At 50.9% G+C, this 20,852-nt stretch overlaps 1 protein-coding gene across 2 annotated transcripts in view; it reads left to right on the top strand.

Annotated features, from left to right (window-relative positions):
* Positions 1-19,854, top strand: part of SCARF2 (scavenger receptor class F member 2) — a 98,564-nt gene extending 78,710 nt beyond the window's left edge. The window contains exons 10-11 of one of the 2 annotated variants that reach the window (XM_039505821.1): positions 16,272-16,424; positions 17,560-19,854. In XM_039505821.1, coding sequence (XP_039361755.1) covers positions 16,272-16,424; positions 17,560-18,794 — 1,388 coding nt within the window. In that variant the 3' untranslated portion in view covers positions 18,795-19,854. The remainder of the gene's footprint in view (positions 1-16,271; positions 16,425-17,559) is intronic. The other variant, XM_039505823.1, reaches the window with a different exon arrangement.
* Positions 19,855-20,852: the final 998 nt, after the last annotated feature.

The following is a 20,852-nucleotide window of genomic DNA, read 5'->3' as shown; positions in this document are numbered from 1 at the left end:
AGAGCTGTGTGTAGCAATGAGAATAGTGGACTTTGCAGTGGGGTTGCAGGGCCGAGTGTAGCAGTGAGTTTTGCAGTGGGGTTGCAGGGCCGAGTGTAGCAGTGAGCTTTTCAGTGGATTGCAGGGCTGTGTGTAGCAATGAGAGTAGTGAACTTTGCAGTGTGATTGCGGGGCCATGTGTAGCAGTGAGCTTTGCAGTGGGTGGCGGGGCTGGGTGTAGCAATGTGAGGAGTTTTCAACAAGTCTTTAATTTCTTCTTGGCAGTTGCTTGCTGATGCCTTAGCTGTTCTCTGTCCTTGCTCATGTTTGTTGCTGGTGGGTTAAAGCCTTCCCGCTGTCACAGTGTGGTGGCTCATTTAGGAATCTCCTGCTGTTTCCATCGTGTGTCATGTGTGATGTGGCGGGAGACACAAGGAAGTGCAAATCGTACGTTGGAATGTGCTGTTCTTTGACAGTAGTGAGGTCTTGTTTAGAATTTAAATTCTCCAAATACCGACTGGGCTGTCAGCGAAACACCTTGTTCATGTTTAAGATGAAGATCCTGCTCAACCCTGCCCAGCCACACAGAGGGTGAGGGGTGGGAGAAGCCCTGCTCTGGGTATCCATGCAGGGTTTACCCCACCAAAATCTGGAGCAGGAGAGATGGCAGGATCTGCACACCCATCATCCAGTGTGCAAGGATCATGACATGGGCTTAAATATCTCAGGATTTTTTAAAATAAATGTTTATTTGCCTTCTGGTGTTTGAGCCTTGAAGGGTCACGTTTTTCTCCACAGCCCGGACAGCTTTCAAATAACACCTTACTGATGGAACATGCATATAATGAGTGATGCAGAGTTGATGCACCCAGACGCTATCCTGGCTGCCAAGTTTTGGGCGGCTTCATGTGACACTTAGTGCACATTATCCGGTGAGCTTTGCACTGCTCCTTGTACCCATGTTCTAGTAGCAAGGTGTAATATGAAAGCTGCCATGGCTGCGGAGAACATGTGACCTTAACCTTTGTTAATGCAAGCTGAGATTCTCCTGTAATCACCTGACTCCAGGAGCTAGGGCTTTTAGAAAAACACTGACTATTATGAGATTTGCAATAAAACTGTGATAGCTGGCAGCATTGCTAAAGGCACCCAGAACCTCCAGTTACTCCCATACCCCCAGGAACTGCCATCACACATTGCAGGAAGCCCCCAACACCCACCCAACTGCCCACCAGATACCTCCCAGATTCCCCCAACTGCAAACCCATGCACTCACCTACTGCAGCCTCTCCCAGACACCCCAGCACCGACCCATCTATCCCCCTGAGACCCTCTCCAGAACCCACTCACCTGCTCCAACCACAGCTGCCACAATCTGTGCAACTCAATGTCATGTCCCTGTCACTGCCTGGAAGTTTATGGTCACATGCAAATTATTTGGAAGTCTGCCAAAGAGCTCCCTGAATAATTTGCACTAAGTGTCCCACGGAGCTGCCCGCAGCTTGGCTGCTAGGATAGCATCTGGGCAACATCCCACTGGTGTTTGCGCAGGGGGTGGGAACGCCTTTCCGGACCTTTGCACTGCTTCTTGAACCCATGTCCCATCCACGAGCTGTCCCTGGAACCTCCTTTAAAGGGGCATATGTCTTGACATCCCATGCTGTACAATGGAGCTAGAGTGAGGTGGTGGAGATAGGCTGGGAGTCTTACCTGCAATGCGTTTGGTTTGTAATAACTGTGCTGTGGTTGGGGTGTAACTTCCTCCCCCAGCCCCGCACTGAAGGAGAGCTGAGCCGCCCCATTCCCATCCCATCCTCAGCCCAGGGCACTCAGGTGCCAGCTCTCCACAAGAGCCCGCGGCCCGTGAGGCTGGCAGCTCCCCTCCACTGCCGGCGGCTGCGCCGAGTGCTGCTCTCCTGAGACGCTGCTTTCTCGTGGCGTAGCTGTAGCTCTAGGGCTGTGGCTGGGAGCCAAGGGAACCAGAGCGGGAGGACCATTACCCCGAAACGATAACAAACGCTGTGTTTATGGGAGCGAGTGAAGCAGGCCTTTCTGGACGAGCGGCGGCTCCGGTGGGGAAGGATGAATGGAGCTGTGTGCGCTTCCTGGAGCAGGCTGCAAATCAGACGTTTGTGTAAACAGGGAGACAGAGGGAGAGCTCCTCTTGGGCCCTGGCTGTATGAAAGGCGGCTCCTTATGGCTGAGCTCCTGAGCGTCACTCACCCATTCAGCGGGTATTGCCCCAGGCTGACTGGCACGGCTCCTCCCGACCCATCAAGGGCAGAGTCCCCACGGTCTCTCTGGATGGCTAGTGGTCTTTAATTAGCGGATCGGCAATGCACCTTTACAGGAAGGGTCCTCTGCCCAGGAGCATGGCTGCTCCTCAGGGCCTGCTGAGCAAAAGTCCAAGGAGCCATGATCGGCTCTCACACCCGGTACTCCCGCTAAGGCGAGGGGGAGGCAGGCAGCCGCAGAGACTGTTTGTGTTGCCAGGGGCCTGTTAGTTCATTGGAATGAAATGCTTTGGTCACAGGCTGCTCTGTTTGCCTTGGCTCGCAGACCTTGCCATGTGGTCTTATTATTATCCTGGCTTCAGAGTGGGCTGGAGGCCGATCCCCCCGCAGCTCCTCAGCAGGATGAAGGGGCAGTGCCAGGAGTAGAAGTGCAGCCTGTTGGGAGGAAGGGGCAAACACGCCCTCCCGTTTGGGAGTCTGGCTTCAGCTCCTCGAGGAACTGGGCAGAAGCACAAATCCAGTCTGAGGTTTGGGAGCTCCGGGAGAGGCTGGGCACTAAACCAGCCCTGTCGCCCGACCCCCACTGGGATTTTGGGCACAGCCCAGGCAATGCCAGTTCGTGGGCCTGCAGGGTCCAGTTGTGCCTCTTGTCAGATCCAGCTTGGTGCGGTTCTTCATCCACGTGGGTGGAGAGGGGCAGAGCCTGTGTCAGTGAGGGGAAGGCCGAGGATCAGAGCCGAGCTGGCTGTAGCCATTTGCACCTATGCGCAGGAGAGCAGGGCACTCCCATTGTGATGCAGTCGCGTTTTACACCTATTCTGCACTGGAGTGAGTGAGTCTGCAGGGGCCAGCAGGAAAAAATAGTGATTCTACTCAGGCAGGAGCTAGTGAACAGGAGCAGCGAACGGGAGCCTGCGAGTCAGGTGAAGGAGGCACGCGGAGTGAGTTTGTTGTCTGTGGGTTTGCTTGCTGTGGGCCTGCTTGATTGAAGTTTATAGTGTGGTCTGTCTGGGGGGCCATGTGCTCAACCTAGGGTGACCAGATAGCAAGCATGAAAAATCGGGATGGGGGTGGGGGGTGTGGGTAATAGGAGCCTATATAAGAAAAAGACCCCAAAATCGGGACTGTCCTTATAAAATTGGGACATCTGGTCACCTTAGCTGAGCCTAGCAGCCCACTAGGCTCAGCTGAGAGCTTCCTGACCAGGCTCTAACCTGCTTCCTTTGATCCCCTTTAGGATCCCAGACGAAGGGGTGGGGCTAACTCAGGGAGAACAAGGGTTTTTAAAGCCAGCTCCTAAGCGACCAGAGAAGCTAGCAGATAGGAGCAGCAAACTGGAATTTTGTAGGGGCATTTTGAGAGGGAACATAAGAGCCAGATATGCCTAACAAACATTCTCTAAACTTATGTCAGTAGCCTTGGTCCCCCAAAGAAACACACACACAGAAACAAAAAGAAACCCTGCTGGAGTAAAGAGAACGCAAGCAGCAGTCCAGCAGCAGAGTGGGGGCTATGCAGGTTATTGCACTGAATGCAGCGTGTGGGATTACCTGCCCTGTGGGCTGGTGGCGTGTGTGTGTATTCAGTGTAAGCAGCTCCTGGCCCTCAAGAGACACAGTATGGGCTGTGGAGACCAGAGTGGCAAAACTGGAGATGCTAAGAGAGGCAAAGAAGTACATAGAGGAGGCTTTCCAGGACACAGCCCCCCCGCTCTGACCACCTCTGTGCTGTTGAGGAGGATGAAAGTCTCAGGGAAAGAGAACATTAAGCTGGAGCAGAGGGAAGTGATCCCATAGTCGGGCTCCTCCTTCCAGATGACGTCATGCTCTCCTCTCACACTGAGAACACCTCTCTCTGTGTAGCGATGCGGGACTCACCCCTGCGGCGCCTCCTGCTGGTTGTCCAGGGAATTAGCTCTTCCAGCCTCTGGAGCGCCCTCTGCAGGCTGGTGTTCCGCTGCCGCTGGACCCGGTGCCCCTTGTGTTTGTGTTTGCCGCTGCCCCCTGGCAATACCCCTGCAGTCTCAGGGTCTCCTCACCCAGGGGAACCCCCACCCTCATCCCTACCTCACCTCAGTCATAGGCTACTGCCAGTCACCAACTAGCCCCCGCGCCCTGGGCAGACTGCAGTGTCAACCACTCGTCATAGGCAAGGTTGGGTCTGGACCTGCTGCCTCTCTCTGCAACCCAGTGCCTCTCTGGGGCCTTGGACAAGGCCCTACAGCCTGGGGGAGTTGCCAGCCTGGAGCTCCCCAGCCCCTCTGGCCTTTCCCCAGCCCTGCCTCACTCTAGGCACCCTGAGCTTCCCAGCAGTCAGCCCCCCTGCCCCCTCTCTCTGAAGGCAGAGAGAGATTGTCTGTGCTTCTGGCTCAAAGCCTTTTTATAGGGGCCGGCTGTGGTCTGTTTAGGGCATGGCTCCCAGCTGTGCCTACTTCCCCAATCAGCCTGGGAGCTGCTTGCCCCAGCCACAGCCCTCTGCTGGGCTGTTCTAAGCCCCTCAGGGCAGGAGCGGGTGACCACCCCGCTACAAGGCCCCAATTATTAGGGAGAGACAGGTAATAGTAATGGGGGATTTGATCATTAGAAATACAGATATATGGGATTGTGATGACCAGGAGAACCACCTGGTGAATTGCCTACCGGGTGCGAAGCTTGCAGATCTCTCGAGACATCTAGAGAGATGTATGTGAGTATTGGGGAGGAGCTGGTGGTCGTGGTACATGTAGGTACCGATGACATAAGGAAAGGTAGGAGAGAGGCCAAATGTAGATTGCTAGGTAAGAGATTAAAGTCCAGGACCTCCATGGTAGCATTCTCTGAAATTCTTCTGGTTCCATGTGCAGGGCCAGTTAGACAGGCAGAACTGCAGGGTCTCAATGCGTGGATGAGATGATGGTGTAGGGAGGAGGGTGTTAGCTTAATAAGGAACTGGGGACCTTTTGGGAAAGGAGGATGGGCCCCTCTGAAACCAAAATGGAACCAGATTGCTGGCATGTCAAATTAAAAAGGTCATAGAGGTTTTAAACTAAGGGCTGGGTGAAAGCCGAGAATGCGGAGGAGCACATGGTTCAGAGAGACATCCCTTAGGGGAGGATCTATTAACGAATTCTCTGTACCCCAGTAAGGAGGAGAGGATAGATGCCAATAAAGTACTGGTAGGAACTGAAGAGAAACAGTCAAACAAAAAAAAAGTCCCACTGAATTACATCACATGAAGGCAAACAACTAAATATTGACAAATTCTGTAAGTGCCTGTATGCAAATGCAAGAAGTCTAAATACTAAGATGGGTGAACTTGAGTGCCTGGTTTTAAATGAGGATATTGATATAATATGCATCACAGAAACTTGGTGGAACGATTATAATCAATGAGACACGGTAATACCAGGGTACAAAATATACAGGAATGACAGAGTAGATCCTGCTGGTGCGTGAATGGCAGTGTATGTGAAAGCACAGAGTCAAATATAGTAAAAATCTTAAATGAATCAAACAGTACCATAGAATTGCTATGGACAGAAATTCTGTGCTTGAATAAGAAGAGTATAGCAGTAGGAATATACTACTGACCACCTGACCAGGATGGTGATGGTGATTGTGAAATGCTCAGAGACATTAGAGAGGCTACAGAACCAGAAAACCCAATAATAATGGGGAATTTCAACTATCCTCTTATTGACTGGGTGCATGTCACCTCAGGACAAGATGCAGAGATAAAATTTCTAGACACCATTCATGACTGTTTATTGAAGCAGCTAGTCCGGCTCCTGGAACCCACAAGGGAGAGGCAATTCTTGATTTGGTCCAAAAGGTGAATATATATGAACCACTCAGTAATAGCAACCGTAATGTAATTACATTTAACATCCTTGGGGGTGGGGAATACCAAATAAACCCATGAGAGTAACATTTTACTTCAAAAAGGGGAACTACACCAAAATGAGGAGGCTAGTTAAAGAGAAATTAAAAGGAACAGTCACGCAAATGAAATGCCTGCAAGTTGCATGGGAACTTTTTAAAATACCGTAATAGAGGCTCAAACTAAATATATACCCCAAATTTAAAAAAAAAACAGTAAGAGGACCAAAAAAAAATGCTGCCATGGCTAAACAAAGTAAAATAGGCAGTTAGAGACCAAGACACCTTAAAAATTGGAAGTCAAATCCCACTGAGGAAAATAGAAAGGAGCATAAACTCTGGCAAGTCAAGTGTAAACGTATAATTGGACAGGCCAGAAAAGAATGTGAAGAGCAACTAGCAAAAGACACAAAAACTAACAGCATCAGAAGCAGGAAGTTTGCCAAACAATCAGTGGGGCCACTGGATGATTGAGGTGCTAAGGGAGCACTCAAAGAAGACAAGGCCATTGTGGAGAAGCTAAATGAATAATTTGCATCTACTGTCACTGCAGAGAACCTGAGGGAGATTCCAACACCTGAGCCATTCTTTTAGATGACCAATCTGAGGAACTGTCCCAGATTGAGGTGCCAATAGAGGAGGTTCTGGAACAAATTGATAAATTAGTCACCAGATAATAAGTCACCAGAACCAGGTGGTATCACTCAAGAATTCTAAAGGAACTCAAATATGAAATTGCAGAACCACGAACTGTGGCATGTAACCTATCACTTAAATCAGCCTCCATACCAGATGACTGGAGGATAGCTAATGTAATGCCGATTTTTAAAATAGGCTCCAGAGGTGATCCTGGCAATTACTAACTAAAGTACCAGACAAATTGATTGAAACTGTAGTAAAGAACAGAATGATCAGACACACAGATGAATGCAATATGTTGAGGAAGCATCAGCACAGCTTTTGTAAAGGAAACCATGCCTCACCAATCTATTCGAATTCTTTGAGGCTGCCAACAAACATGTAGACAACAGCGACCCAGTGGCTATAGTGTACTTAGACTTTCAGAAAGCCTTTAACAAGGTCCCTCACCAAAAGCTCTTAAGCCAAGTAAGCTGTCATGGGATAAGAGGTGAGGTTCTCTCATAGATCTGTGTATAAACAATAGGGGGGAAAGGATAGGAATAAACAGTCACTTTTCACAGAGGAGAGAGGCAAATAGAGGGATCCCCAAAGGAGCTGTACTGGGACCAATGCTGTTCAACATATTTGTAAATGATCTGGAAAAGGGACAAAGTTTGCAGATGATGCAAAATTACTCAAGATAATTAAGTCCAAAGCAGACTATGAAGAGTTACAAAGGGATCTCACAAAAACGAGTGACTGGGCAAAAAATGGCAGATGAAATTCAGTGCTGATAAATGCAAAGTAATGCACATTGGAACTTATACACAACTATACATACAAAGTGATGGGGTCTAAATTAGCTGTTACCACTCAAGAAAGAGATCTTGGAATCATTGTGGATAGTTCTCTGAAAACATCCACTCAATGTGCAGCAAGGATGAAAAAAGCTAACAGAATGTTAGGAACCATTAGGAAAGGGATAGATAATAAGACAGAATATATCATAATGCCACTATATAAATCCATGGTACGTCCACATCTTGAATTCTGCGTGCAGTTCTGGTCACCCCATCTCAAAAAAGACATATTAGAATTGTAAAGTACAGAGAAGGTAAACAAAAATGATTAGGGTTATGGAACAGCTTCCATCTGAGGAGAGATTAAAAAGACTGGGACGATTCAGTTTAGAAAAGAGACGACTAAGGGGGGATATGATAGAGGTCTATAAAACCATGACTGGTGTGGAGAAAGGGAATAAGGAAATATTACCCTTCCCATAACACACGAACCAGGTGTGAATGAAATTAATAGGTGGGAATTTAAAACATGAGGGAGTTCTTCTTCACAGAACACGCAGTCAATCTGTGGAATTTGTTGCAAAGGGATGTTGTGAAGGCCAGAAGTATAACTAGATTTAAAAAAAATTAGATCGGTTCATGGAGAATAGGTCCATTAACCAAGATGGTCGGGGGGCAACCCCATGCTCTGGGTGTCCCTAAACCGCTGATTGCCAGAAGCTGGGACTTCGCTTGATAATTGCCCTGTTCTGGTCATTCCTCCGAAGTGTCTGGCACTGGCCGCTGTTAGAAGATGGGATACTGGGTTCTGTGGACCCAGTAGGGCCACGCTTATCTTCCGATGCTGGAATAAGCCCCTCAACTGCTCTCTCCGACATTGTATCTGCCCTCCCTTTTGGGTGTTTCCAGAGGATAGGATAAAACCTAAACCCTCCTGCTTCAGGCCATGAGCCACCAACCACTGATAGGGCTAGGGAGAAATTTCCCCTCTGCACGTGCTATTCTAGAATTGTCTGGTAGGGGGTTCTTACCCCTTCCTCTGGCCAGCTGGGTGTGGCCACTTTCGAAGATAGGACACTGGGCGAGGTGGAACCTTGCTGTGACCTGGGCTGTACAGGGCCTGTGTTCCTATGGCAGCCCGTGACAGACATTAGCACTTCAGTGCAGGATCACAGATGAAAAAGCTGCGTAAGACCATCCAGTCTGCCTGCTGGGGGTCTGATCAGGTGTTATTTAGCAAAGACCTCTTCATGTTCTGTATAGAAATTAGAGATGGAAAAGAATTCCCTACTGGCCTTCTCTAGAGTCTTGTCCAGGGTAATCTGAAGGTCCCAGGCGAATGCATCAGTTCAGGTGGAGTTCCCGTTTCAGGTGCAGGGCAGTGCTGGGAGTGCACAGGGGCACCTTGCAGGGGCCTTAGAATTAAAACAAACACAAACACTATTCAGACCCCAGGAAATGCAGTGACAGGTGCACGTCTGAACACGAGGCACCCAGCCTAATTCTGCCCTCTGCCCCAGGAGGATTGTCTGGTGACTTGTGCTACAAGTGCAGTCGTAACCCCGCCTTGCCTGGGCTTCTAGTATGTGTGTTTTTCCTGTTCTTGGAAGGTAACATGTGCTCACCCTACTGGTCTGTGCCAGCAACCACAGCCAAGTTGGTGTGTGAGAATTTCCTCAGGGTTTGTTTGTTTTCTAATGTTCCTCAGTTCCGCTGAAAATAGCCCTTCTCGGCTTCTCCTGCAGCCCTAGGAACTCAGTGGCCCATGGAGGTCCAAAGGTAGGCAATGCCTGTGGGTCTGCTGGCCAAGCACGGTCCCTTGTGGCATGTAGTCCTTGTGCTGCAGATCTCCTGTCTGCAAAATGGGAGTCTCAGTCCTGCAAATCTCTGTAGGGCCTGACGATCAGGGCTCCTGTCTTGCGAAGCTGAGGAGGACATGTAAGAAGCAGTTTCCTGCTCATTGACCTTTAAATGTTCCACGCAAGTCCCCTGCTCTCTACGGGGTCTGTGTGTGTGTCTAGGGGAATGCCCAGGTTACAGAAGGGAGGAGGATCTGAAGTATGTGTGGGGGTACAGGAAGGAGGAGGAGTTTAGGGGGTGTGCGGGGGGATGTACAGGAGGGAGCGGGAACTGGGCATACACTGCAGTTGCTCTATATTGCTTTAGGTCAGGGGTAGGCAACCTATGGCATGCGTGCCAAAGGCGGCACGCGAGCTGATTTCAGTGGCACTCACACTGCCCAGTCTGGGGGGCTCTGCATTTTAATTTAAATTTAAATGAATCTTCTTAAACATTTTAAAAGCCTTATTTACTTTCCATACCACAATAGTTTAGTTATATATTATAGACTTAAAGAAAGAGGTCGTCTAAAAATGTTAAAATGTATGACTGGCACAGGAAACCTTAAATTAGAGTGAATAAATGAAGACTCGGCACGCCACTTCTGAAAGGCTGCCGACCCCTGCTTTAGGTGATACAAAGCAGTGTGCACCCACTGAAGTGGCTTATGCTATGGCTGCATTGTGCTGCTCCAGAGTGTACCAGTGAGTCTGGCCCTGGAAGTTACAATAAATACGACCTGAGGTTGACACTTCGTATAATCACATCATTAAAAATAAACCCTGGGGACATTCTCTGGGAGTTTCTTGTTTCATGGATGAAATTTTACAATAAAAGAACCCAAGGAAATTCCCAGAAAAAAAAATTGTGTTAAGAGGAGTTAAGGCTGAGTCCATGTCGGTAAGACAGGGTAATATACAGTGCAGGGATATTGTGATAATCCTCAAAACAAGCCGTATAAACCCAGGAAAATAAAATCTCCACATGTTTTAAGATAAGCAAGGCACAGCGAGGGCCAGTCGCTGGTCAGAAAGGGTAAGTATTTGCTGCAGAAAATTTTGCATAGAAACTAGAAAGTGAGAGACAGAGCAGAACCGTTTACAGAGTGAAATGCACTTTGGCTTTGTCTAGACTGGGTTTGTCCAGACGCGTGCTAATGTGCTTTTAAACACCGCTCAGCACTTAGTGTAGACGAAGAGAGAGTGATGTATAAAAATGTGTTACGTGGGGTTGTGATCAATCCAGGGGGTCTCCTCAATAACAAACAACTCTAATTGCAACCTCAGCAAATACTCAGTGCTGAGAGATGTGCAGAGTCCGGGTTCCAGCGGGCTCCATGTTTGTGGGGGGAGCATGACGTCATCACTAAGAACCGTGCCATGCTGCGGAGGGGACTAATGTGTGGTGGGTTTCCTTAGCTGGTGAAGTTCTGTGGGAAGAGGTGGTGTGTCACAGCTGGTGGAAATGTACCATGAGCCCATGAGGGTCTGTCCCACAGCTTACCGTTACCTTGCTTCCATAGGTGTCACTTGGGGATGTTGCACTTACTGAACCTTCATCCTGGCTGTACAAAGTGTTTGTTGATGTGACTTCCTAGGGTTTCGATACGGCGAATGTAGGAGGGTTTGGGGGGAGTCATGGAAGGGGGACAAGGAAGCCTGTTTCATCCCCTATGGTGTAGAGATATGGCGATAGGAGGAATGTCTGAGGTGCAGGGGAAAGTGACACACTGTGGTGGGGAGCCTGGCAAGTAGGTCTCTACCCTCTTTAACTCCCAGAGAATGGTGCCTGAGCCTGCCGAGTGCCACAGCTGCTCCACGAAGGTAGCCACAGGTCCTCAGAGCACAGGAGCCTCGCCTAAAGCTTCACAGCCCCCGCACAGGGGCCTGTAGCTCCAATATCTAGGGAACCCCAGCTGCAACTCCTCATCTCAAGCGCGGTTTGTGGTACAAAATGTCTCCTCGCAGCTCGACAGGGTACCACCGTGTAGCTGAACCAAGCCGTGAGCGCACCCCTTTGGCTTAGGGAAAGGTGGACTGAGCTGGAGAGCGCAAGTTCAAATCCCACCTCTTCCTCACTGCTGGAATCTCTGGAGGAGCCTGCTAAATGTTCAGGCCGTGAGCCCAGCTGCGTAAGATCCTGACCCTCTGGCACCACAGCGGCCTTTCCCCCCTGTGCTGTCCCTTCAACACAAGCACCATCAGGGCCAGTCTCAGAAACCTCAGGGCTACTGATTTGAGAAAACTCACCTAGTTCAGTCTAGACCGTGCTGCCAGCAGCTGGTGCCAGAAGAAAGGTTCCTGGGGCCTTCATGCGCATCTGCTCTGCCGAGGGGTCTTTTGTTGCATACAAATAGCCCCAGCCCCGAGACACACTACTCAGCACGTGTTTATTTCACAAATAAGCATCACACCTCAGGCGAGATGGGGCCTGTCTTGGCTTGGGCTCCTCTCTTCCCTGCAGCTGCTCACAAACGCTCCCTCTCACCGGCTGGGCTTCATTTCCCTGTTTGAAATCTCTGGACGTTTAAACAACGATGAAGGGAGAATTTCATTCTGTCACTTCCTGGGACTGAGCAGGGGGAAAGGAATGATCTGAGAACAGCCGGGAGCTAAGAATACTCAGCTCTGCGAGCCAGCTGCTGCTCAGCACTGGCCCTCTGGAGTCCATCCCAGCCTTCCTCTCCATGGGCCTGGCACTGCTCGGAGGAGACTGGCTTCTGTATGGGCAGCATCCTCCAGCTTTGAGGAGGTTTCGGTTGTGAGTAAGTCTCTGTTCACCCAGCCGCTGGGAAAGCTGTTTTGCATCCCTGCTAAGCTGATCCAACGGGGCTCTCTGGGACTTTGCCACAGACGCAGCTTCATCCCCCAGGAGGCAGGGCCACGCTACTGCTGGCTTTTCCGTGTGCAGCGAGGAATGTGACGAGTGGACGGAAGCTCAAAGGGGGCCTCCTGCTTGCAAGAGGAGGAAGCTGAAGTCAGAGCCACATGGAACCACGCACCAAAAGAGCAGCTGGGGCAGGGATCTGCCTTTGCCTTCGCTTCCAGTCCTGATGCTGGGCTGGCCTAGCTTCCGTGCAGCCTCCTCACAGGCTATGTAGGAGTTCGGTTGGGATGGCCCCTCCTGGCCCGAACACACATGACTCCATGAGCAGCAAGGGAAATCCCAGCAAACCTTTCCTCTCACTGCCCTGCCCGCGCTGCACAAAACCTACCCTGCCTAGGAAATCAGCAGCAATACTTGGCATTAAAATGCAGGAAGTATTCAACATCCTATGCGCTTTCTGTCCCTCTGCACACGCCTCTCTGTACACACTGACATCCTCTCCCCAGACCTGCACTGCCCTCCCACCTCCAGACTCAACCCCAGGGCCTGCCTCTTCATGCGGAAATGTGCCAAATGCAGCTTTGTGTCCTTGCTCCTCTGGCATGTCCCACCTGAAGATCTGAAAGGGCTCTGCAAACACTCCTGCAGTCTCTCAACCCTCCCTCCCACGCCCACATGAGGGCTGCAAAGAAATATACAGCTGTCATGTCACCTGCCACTAAAACGCAGCCGCCTCAGGAGCGGGCCTTGGCAGCTATGTTACACTACACAGCCGTTTAGGAGAGGAAATGAAGGTGAATACCACAGTCCAATTGCTACTACAGGGAAAATTTACAGAGGCCGGGTGGAATTGCCTGAGTAGGAGTTTGGCCAGGACGTTGGGCATTGCACCCTGGCTCTTACGGGAGTCTGAATGGGGTCACAGCCTTTCTTCTTTATACTTTGCAAACATATGCCTGCAATTTTTGTGCCCAAAAACTGAGAGTGCAAAAAGGGAGGCCAGGGTGAAAGCCTAGCCCCATCAAAGTCAGTGGGAGTTTTGCCAATGCTTTAATGGGACCAGGAGTTCTGAAATCCGCCCAAAGTGTTGGGGGATCTTTCAAGAGAACATCTTCTAGCAGGTTAGAGCTCCCCAGCCTTCCAGTGGGCCCATGCTTAGGCAAGGGCACCCCCTGCTTATCCCCAGGACCTAGCTGTTCCCATTCACATATGTACCCAGGCTGATCCATTGGCACTCGAGAGCTGATGGTGCAAGGTGCTCTGGCTGAGTACATGGCAGGGAATAACCTGCCATTTCAGGCTGAGCCTGGAAGCTTTGCCAGGCGGTATTGTCCTCCCGTGTTTGCCACATGGATGATAGTCAGGTGAAACCTCTAGCACCTCCTGGGAACTGCGGCAGCAGCAGCGGCTCCAGGCACCAGCACGCCAAGCGTGTGCTTGGGGTGGCAAGCCACTGGGGGCGCTCTGCCGGTCGCCGCAAGGGCGGCAGGCAGGCTGCCTTCAGCGACTTGCCTGCGGAGGGTCCGCTGGTCCCGCGGCTTCGGCGGACCTCCCGCAGGCGTCCCTGCAGAGGGTCCGCTGGTCCCGCGGCTTCGGCGGACCCTCCGCAGGCAAGCTGCCAAAGGCAGCCTGCCTGCCGTGCTTGGGGCGGCAAAATGTCTAGAGCGACCCTGTGCGTCAGGAAAGACCATATATCACAGCTGGCCCCTTGCCTTGGGTGAGTGGGGAAACCTGAGTGCTGCTGTACTCTTTGAGCCTAAGCGGGAATTCAGTGTGTGTTTAGTGGCTGAACCTCCAGCAGCGTGGAAGGAGCCCATAGGAAGTGGCCAGCTTTCTCCCAGCCACTGTCAGCCTATGATTGATCTGAAAGTCACCCAGAGCCAGATGTGTGAGCCAAACAGCTACAGGAAACGCTGTTCCCTGGGGGTTTGTTCTGCACAGGAACCTCCTGTTGTGGAGCTGGCACTGCATAGCCAAGGTGGGACCCAGCGTGTCTCTGCAGAGCGCTTTCAGTCAAGGAGCCAGCTACTCACAGGTTGCACTCTGGTGAGCTGCTTTCTACAGCCCTTCTCTCTTCATTGAGCCTTGCTCTCATGCACTGTTCAGCTGCTTCAGAGGAAGGGGCAAGAACACCTGCAGCTGGTTCCTCCAGACCCCCATCAGTCAGGGCTAGGTTATTTTTATCATATCTCATCTTATTTGTCTCCTTTCAAACAATCCCCATCATTTTAATCTCTCCTCATCTGGAACTTTTTCCACGCCTCTAATCATCCTTGTGTCTGAACCTCCTCTATTTCCACAATATCCTTTTAGAGCCGCGTGCACTGGAACTGGGCAGTGTTCCATAGGAGATCGTACCATTGAATATCTACACTGGCATGCCGAGATTTTCAGTTTTATTCTCCATGCCAGTCCTTACGCACCAAAACATTTTGCTTGTTTTCTTGGGCGCTCTTGCAAATGGAGCAGAGATCTCCACAACAATGCTCAGGTCGTCTTTATTTGGTGCTGGTGTGGCCAGTTTTGGTGCCCACAATTCAAGAAGGTGGTTGATAAATTGGAGAGGTTCAGAGAACAGACATGAGAATGAGTAAAGGATTAGAAAACATGTCGTATAGCGATAGCCTCAAAGAGCTCAATCTGTTTTGCTTAACAAAGAGAAGGTTAAGGGCCGACTTGATTACAGTCTATAAGTACCTACATGGGGAACAAATATTTAATAATGGGCTCTCCAGTCTAGCAGAGAAAGGTCTAATGTTGTCCAATTACTGGAAGTTGAAGCTGAACAAATTCAGACTGGAAATAAGGTGTAAAATGTTAACTGTGACAGCAGTTAACCATGGGAACAATTTACCAAGAGCTGTGGTGGATTCTCCATCACAGTCAATGTTCAAATCAAGATTGGATGTTTTTCTAAATGTTTTGCTCTAGGAATTTATTTGGGGCAGTTCTCTGGCCTGTGTCATACAGTAGGTCAAACTAGATGACCACAATGGTCCCTTCTGGCCTCGGAGTCTGTGAATCAAGGACCCAGTGAAGTGTATGAGGGGTTTGAATTATTTCTCCAGATGTAAATTACTTTGCATTTCAATACATATTTGGTAAAAATATTCAAATGAATAAAATATTGTTCTGGTTTGAATTCTATAAAAAGGAAACGACGTCAACATTTTGAAAATTTTCACATTGTTTCTCTTTTCTTTTTGATCAGTTCTAGTCATTGTCCATACTCCAGTAAATCATTAACACTGGGCCTGTGTCTGGCTCCAACCCAGTGGTGCCCTGTGTAGCTCAGTACCAAAAGTACATGCTGCAGATAGTTACAGCTTGTTCATCCCTTCACTATTCCAAGCGGGGGCGGGGGGGATTGCATTTTCATAGCATGATATACAGGGCTTCACTATATATAATGCAGAGAGCATTCGATATATAAATTCATTAACATCATTAATATCCACAGTTGTTCGCTCATGACTAACCTAAATAATGTGTAATCTGCAAATTTTGCCACCACCCTTCTTCCCCTCCCCATTTCCAGATCATTAATACATCTATTAAATAACACAGGGCCTCGTATGGAGCCTTGCGACACCTCCAATTAACCACTTAGCTTGAAAATTGACCGTTTATTCCTACTCTTTGCTCGCTGACTTTAGACTAGTTTCTATCCATGACGACATTTCACCTTGCAACTCATGACAACTTAGTTGTCTTAAAACTTTCACGAGAGACTTTCTCAAAGGCTTTTTGAAAGCACAAATAATGATGTCAGCAGGTTCTCCCTTTACCAGCTATTTTTAGTGACACATTCAAAACATTGTAATAGACTAGAGAGGTATGAGTTTCCATTTTAGAAGCCACCCTGGTTAGTTCAGATCATACCATGATCATCGAGATGTTTTACTATTTTATTTTTAATTATTATTTCAACCAGTTTCCCTGGTATGTAGCCCCTGTTGGAAGTGCTAGGATGGCTCTGGATGGGCACTCTCTCGAAATCGAACTGGCTCTCTGGGAGAGGGAGTCTCTCTCTCTCCCAAGGTTGTAAAAGGAAGATTGCACATGGAGGTGATGTGAGAGTGCTGCTCTAAACTCTCCACTCTCTCCCGTTGCAGTGGCTCACCATGACCCGGAGAACACCATGAACTGCAGTTTCATTGAGCCACCATCAGTAGTGGAGCAACCATCTCCCTCCTGGTCCTCCCGGGGCTCCTTCTCCTCCTTTGACACCACCGACGAGGGACCGGTGTACTGTGTACCCCATGAGGGTGAGTGGACGTTGGGCAGGGTGGGCAGAGCCAGGAGCCTGATAGTGCTGCTGGATAGGATGATCCCCACTGCCACTGCTAATCAATCTGGGCTCTCCAGCTCTGGGTTGTTCCCCTGGCAGAGCATCCCCTGTGATGCAGGGGGGGTCACATGCCTTCACAAGTGGGGAGTGATACAGAATGTCTGTCAGTGCACACTGGGATTGGCACCAGCCCACCCATCCGCCGAAAGACAGCCCTGCCCAACAGATGGGAGCTCAGCAGAGATGCTGCCCCGCCTTCCCCCAGTTGCACTCTTACCTCCTCTGTCTAGTTGACGTCTCAGAGGCACGCTGCCAAGGCTCATCCTGGAGGTTCCTCTGCTCTTGAAGCTGTCCAAAGTGTGTACAGTGCTTTGTGTGGTTCTCCCAAGCCAATGGGACGATTCTTTCTCCTTCAGAAATAAAGCAACCAAACCAACACCCTGACAACGCCAAAGCAGCTCTAAAATAAAAGCCATGGTTATTTTAGAAACCAAGAGAACACATATCTCTGCTCAGAATGGACACTGTTCCTGCAGATCCTCATTCTGGGACACTGGGCCCAGGACTCCTGGATGCCGCACCAACCTTTTAGGAGGGCCAAGCATTTCACCTCGTGGCAATCCATGTCTCAGCAGGCTCTTGTCCCAGAAGCATGATTTTCTTGGACCTTAGTTGTAGGTTGTCAGCCTCCAGCATGTGGCCTTGTTATTGTACTGAGGGGTTTTGAGCTGTGTTCTGGCTGCTCCATTGCCCTAGGTTGTCTGACCAACCCCTTCAAGAGAGCCAACCCCAACATACAAACGAGGCTGCTCTGCTCTGAGGGGGTGGCTGGTGGGGACGGTATGGCAGGCCCATGTGAGGGGGTGGGTATAAGGCCTATGGGACAATGGATGTGTGTGGGTTTATAACAGGACTGTGGGAAGGCGTATAAGGTGCATAGGGCAGTGAATAGCAGGGACAGAAGGCCCATGGGGGTAGTATAAAGCATTGCCTGATTATAGCTTGTGTCCCAACCCTTTCCTCCCGTCCCTTCGCTGTGGGGCCCTCATGCCCCGTCCTGGCTCCTGTGCACCATGGCACAGTGTAATAGATCTGTGCTTTCTCTTTTGCAGAGGGTGTGGGTGAAAGCAAAGAGCGAGGCCCTGCCTGCAGCCTGGTGGAGAAGCTGGCACCCCCAATCAGCGCGGAGGAGGCTGGAGAGTACACCTTCTTGAAAGAGACGGGCTCCGTCAAGGCCTTCCAAGCAGACAGCAGCGAAACACCCCTGCTCAAATCCTCTGACAGCGAAAGGTCGTCCTGTGGCTCCGGCTCCACCAGCGGAGCCCTCTATGCCAAAATCGCCCGCCTCTCCAAGCAGTCCAAGGACGAAGATGAAAATACAATGGACACCAAAAGCCCTGGAGTGAATGGTAAATCCCCCTCCCCGGAGAGAACCAAGCCCCCTCCCCCCGATCCCGCCACAAAGCCTAAAGTGTCCTGGATTCATGGGAAATACAACTCCAACCAGTCCAACTCGCTACCCGCTCCCAGCAGGTCGCCCGAGAGAGCGGCCATGCAGCCTGATTGCGCTGAGCACACTCAGGCCAAGAGAAAGAGAAGCCCGAGTGAGACCTCGGCTGGTCTCCACGGAAAAGCCGACGACAAGGGCAGCGCGAGGAGCAAAGAGAAAGCGCAGAAACATCTGAAAGAGCTGAGCTTCCCAGAGGGCAAAGCTTCCTTCTCTGGGGACCCCCAGTCACCATCCAAGCCCAAGCAGAAGACCAAGGCCAGTTCGGAGCAGATGGAGAACATCAATGGGGCCGTCCAAAATGCTCTGAAAAAAATGGGAACCTACCACCCAGACAGGAAAGGAGGGGAAGGCAAGGAAGCCCCCCGGAGCCCCAGTCACAGCAAGCCACGCTCCGAGGCCGTCCACCCCCATTTGTCTTCGGAGGCAGCCACTTTACTGGCTGCTCAACTGAAGGAAAAGACTCAAAGCCTCAACAAGGGCGATGGCAGCACCCGGCAAAATGGGGTGAGCCCTTTGCAGCCCCAGAGGGAGAAGCCCACCCCTCCGCAGAAAGCCAAGCGCTCTGTGGCCACCAGCAGCAGCCAGAAATCCAGCAAGCCCGCGCTGCCAACCTCCCCCAACCTGCAGAAACTGATCAGCCCTGTATCGGAGACCGCGGTCAATGAGGCCAAAAGGGCAGAGAAGCAAAATTCCAGCAGCAGCAGCCAGGAGCACGCGCCCCTGAGCGACCAGACCAGCAAAAAAACACCCATTAAAAAGCCCCCTAGGAAGAAGAGCAGAGAAGCCACCTTGGAGCAGCCCAAAGCAGCCATAATGCCCCCTCAGACAGTTCAGTAGAGGAGTCCCGTGGGCCCCAGGTGCTGGCCTGGTACTGCACCAGACAAGTGTTGGCAGGCAGAGGAAGCCTCTCTGCTCTCAGCAAGTCTGCAGGAAGGGTCAGTGGAAATGGAGGTCTGAACTGGGAAGTGGGCTCTGGAGAAGCCCCCGAGCCATCTCTGTCCCACACTGGGGCCTCGGACTCTTTGCCCATCACAGACGCCCACCTCCAAGCTGCGCTGTGCCCTCTGCTATGTATCTTCTCCTCCCGGGGGCTGGAGCAGCTTGCACCCATGTTTCTTTTGCAGGGAGAAGGACCGCATGGAGCTCCCCAGATGTGGAAGGGTTGGCCGGGTTGCATTGGCCTGCCCTGAGTTCTGAGGGGGGAGCTGCATGAGACTCTGAGCAGGGCCCCTTGTCCTTTTTGTAGCAGTATTATTGGTTGCATAAGCAGCGCTTGTTTACTAGAAATCCCTGTGTTGTATTCTGCAGTAACGGATTAGCTTGCTTCCTGTATCCTAATCCGGTCTGTCGCATTCACATTGGCGAATGGCAGCCAGAGGCCAAGGCTCTTGCTCCGTGTATTAGAGGGGCAGACAAGGCCAGTGCCAGTCTTCCCTTGTTGCTAGCCATGTGCCCAAGGCCAAGGGCCCCTGTATGGTCCATCCTGAAGGTGGCTGTGGCAGAGAGGAGCCGGCTGCGGAGCCTGTGTGATCCAGAGCAGTGGAGCACTGGGACCAGCGGTGCTCACTCTCTCGGGTTTAGTTTGTGTTTCTTCCTTGCCATGTAGCTTTTTATCTTCTGAAGATGTAAACTCCCCCCGGGCATCACCTTCCTCTGCAGGCACGCTGCTTCGGTCAGCGTGGGGTCGAGCTGGTTTCGACTGATGCCCCCTCCGGTGTCTGAGGATGTTGCTGCTGGTGGTGGCTGTGAAGAAAGTACTATTTATGGCCTGACGCCATTCAGAGAGGCTGTCCCGGTTAAGGGGGTCCATTCCACTGGAGTTGTGTGGCGTGATTGGTACTACAGAATTTGGCACATCTGCAGAAAGCTTTCCTAATAAAAGTGTATTTCTTCTCTACCCTTGGTGCTCTCTCCTCCCGTGCCCTCTGCCGATCACTGCCTGCTGCGTGGCTGCATTAAGGCTCCCACCGGGCTCCTTTCGGTTTATTTTAATGCTTAGTGGTGTGAGACCCTGCCCCTGGACCCAGCCCTGCTCCCTCTGGAGGGGACGTGGAGTTCCTTGCAGATTACAGGGAGGAGCCACGCACCTTCAGAAGAGACCTTCAAATCCAAACATCTCAATGACACAGACCAAGTCCCCGCCTGGCACCCCTGTGCAGGGCACACTGTATGAAATGGCTGCCCTCTCCCGCCCCCAAGGTGGCTGCTTTTCAGCAAGGCACAGTTATGGGAATGGCATCACAAGCTGTTAGCATTATCATTCATTTGCTCTGTCACCTCAGCCTCAGGGCCTCTGAGCTGGTCGGATTGAACCTGAAGCTGCTTCTCTGCCCACTCAGCCCACGGCCTCGCCACTGATAAGTCCTTTATGTACAAAACAAGCACCATATTGAAATGAGGAAGCAAATAAAAGGGAAATGGAGCTGGCCCTGTATTGCCAGCCTAAAGCTACCAAAGTCATGAGCTGGACCCCAAAAATTCATGCGAGCCAGAATTTCCAAATGAGCTAAGCAGGTAGGTGCCCAAATCTCTCTAGTGGTTACAGACAGTATAGCCATGTCTGACAAAGCCCCTCCTTGGGGCCCCAGCAGGGATGGAATCCTGGACCTCTGGACGTGAAGTCATAAAACTACCCTCTCACCTGAAAACTAACTATACTGAACCCTAACTTACAACTAGAAACTGTCTACCTGCAAGAAAAACCAGGAGGCTGAGCAGTCTAGGTGGCCATGCTTGGGTTCTGTCTCAGGCTGTGGTGGGAGCGAAGGAACTGAGGGTATTTTGCCTGTGCACCCCTAGAATAGCCTCGGTATCTGCCGTGAGGAGGCATAGGGCGCCTGCGGGGACCAAACAGGCACTGCTAGCTAGACTGCACCAATGAAAGGCTCAAGAGGC

The sequence above is a fragment of the Mauremys reevesii genome, linkage group 18, assembly GCF_016161935.1.
Source record: "Mauremys reevesii isolate NIE-2019 linkage group 18, ASM1616193v1, whole genome shotgun sequence".
Lineage (NCBI taxonomy): Eukaryota > Metazoa > Chordata > Testudines > Geoemydidae > Mauremys > Mauremys reevesii.
This window is presented reverse-complemented; position numbering and strand designations above follow the sequence as displayed.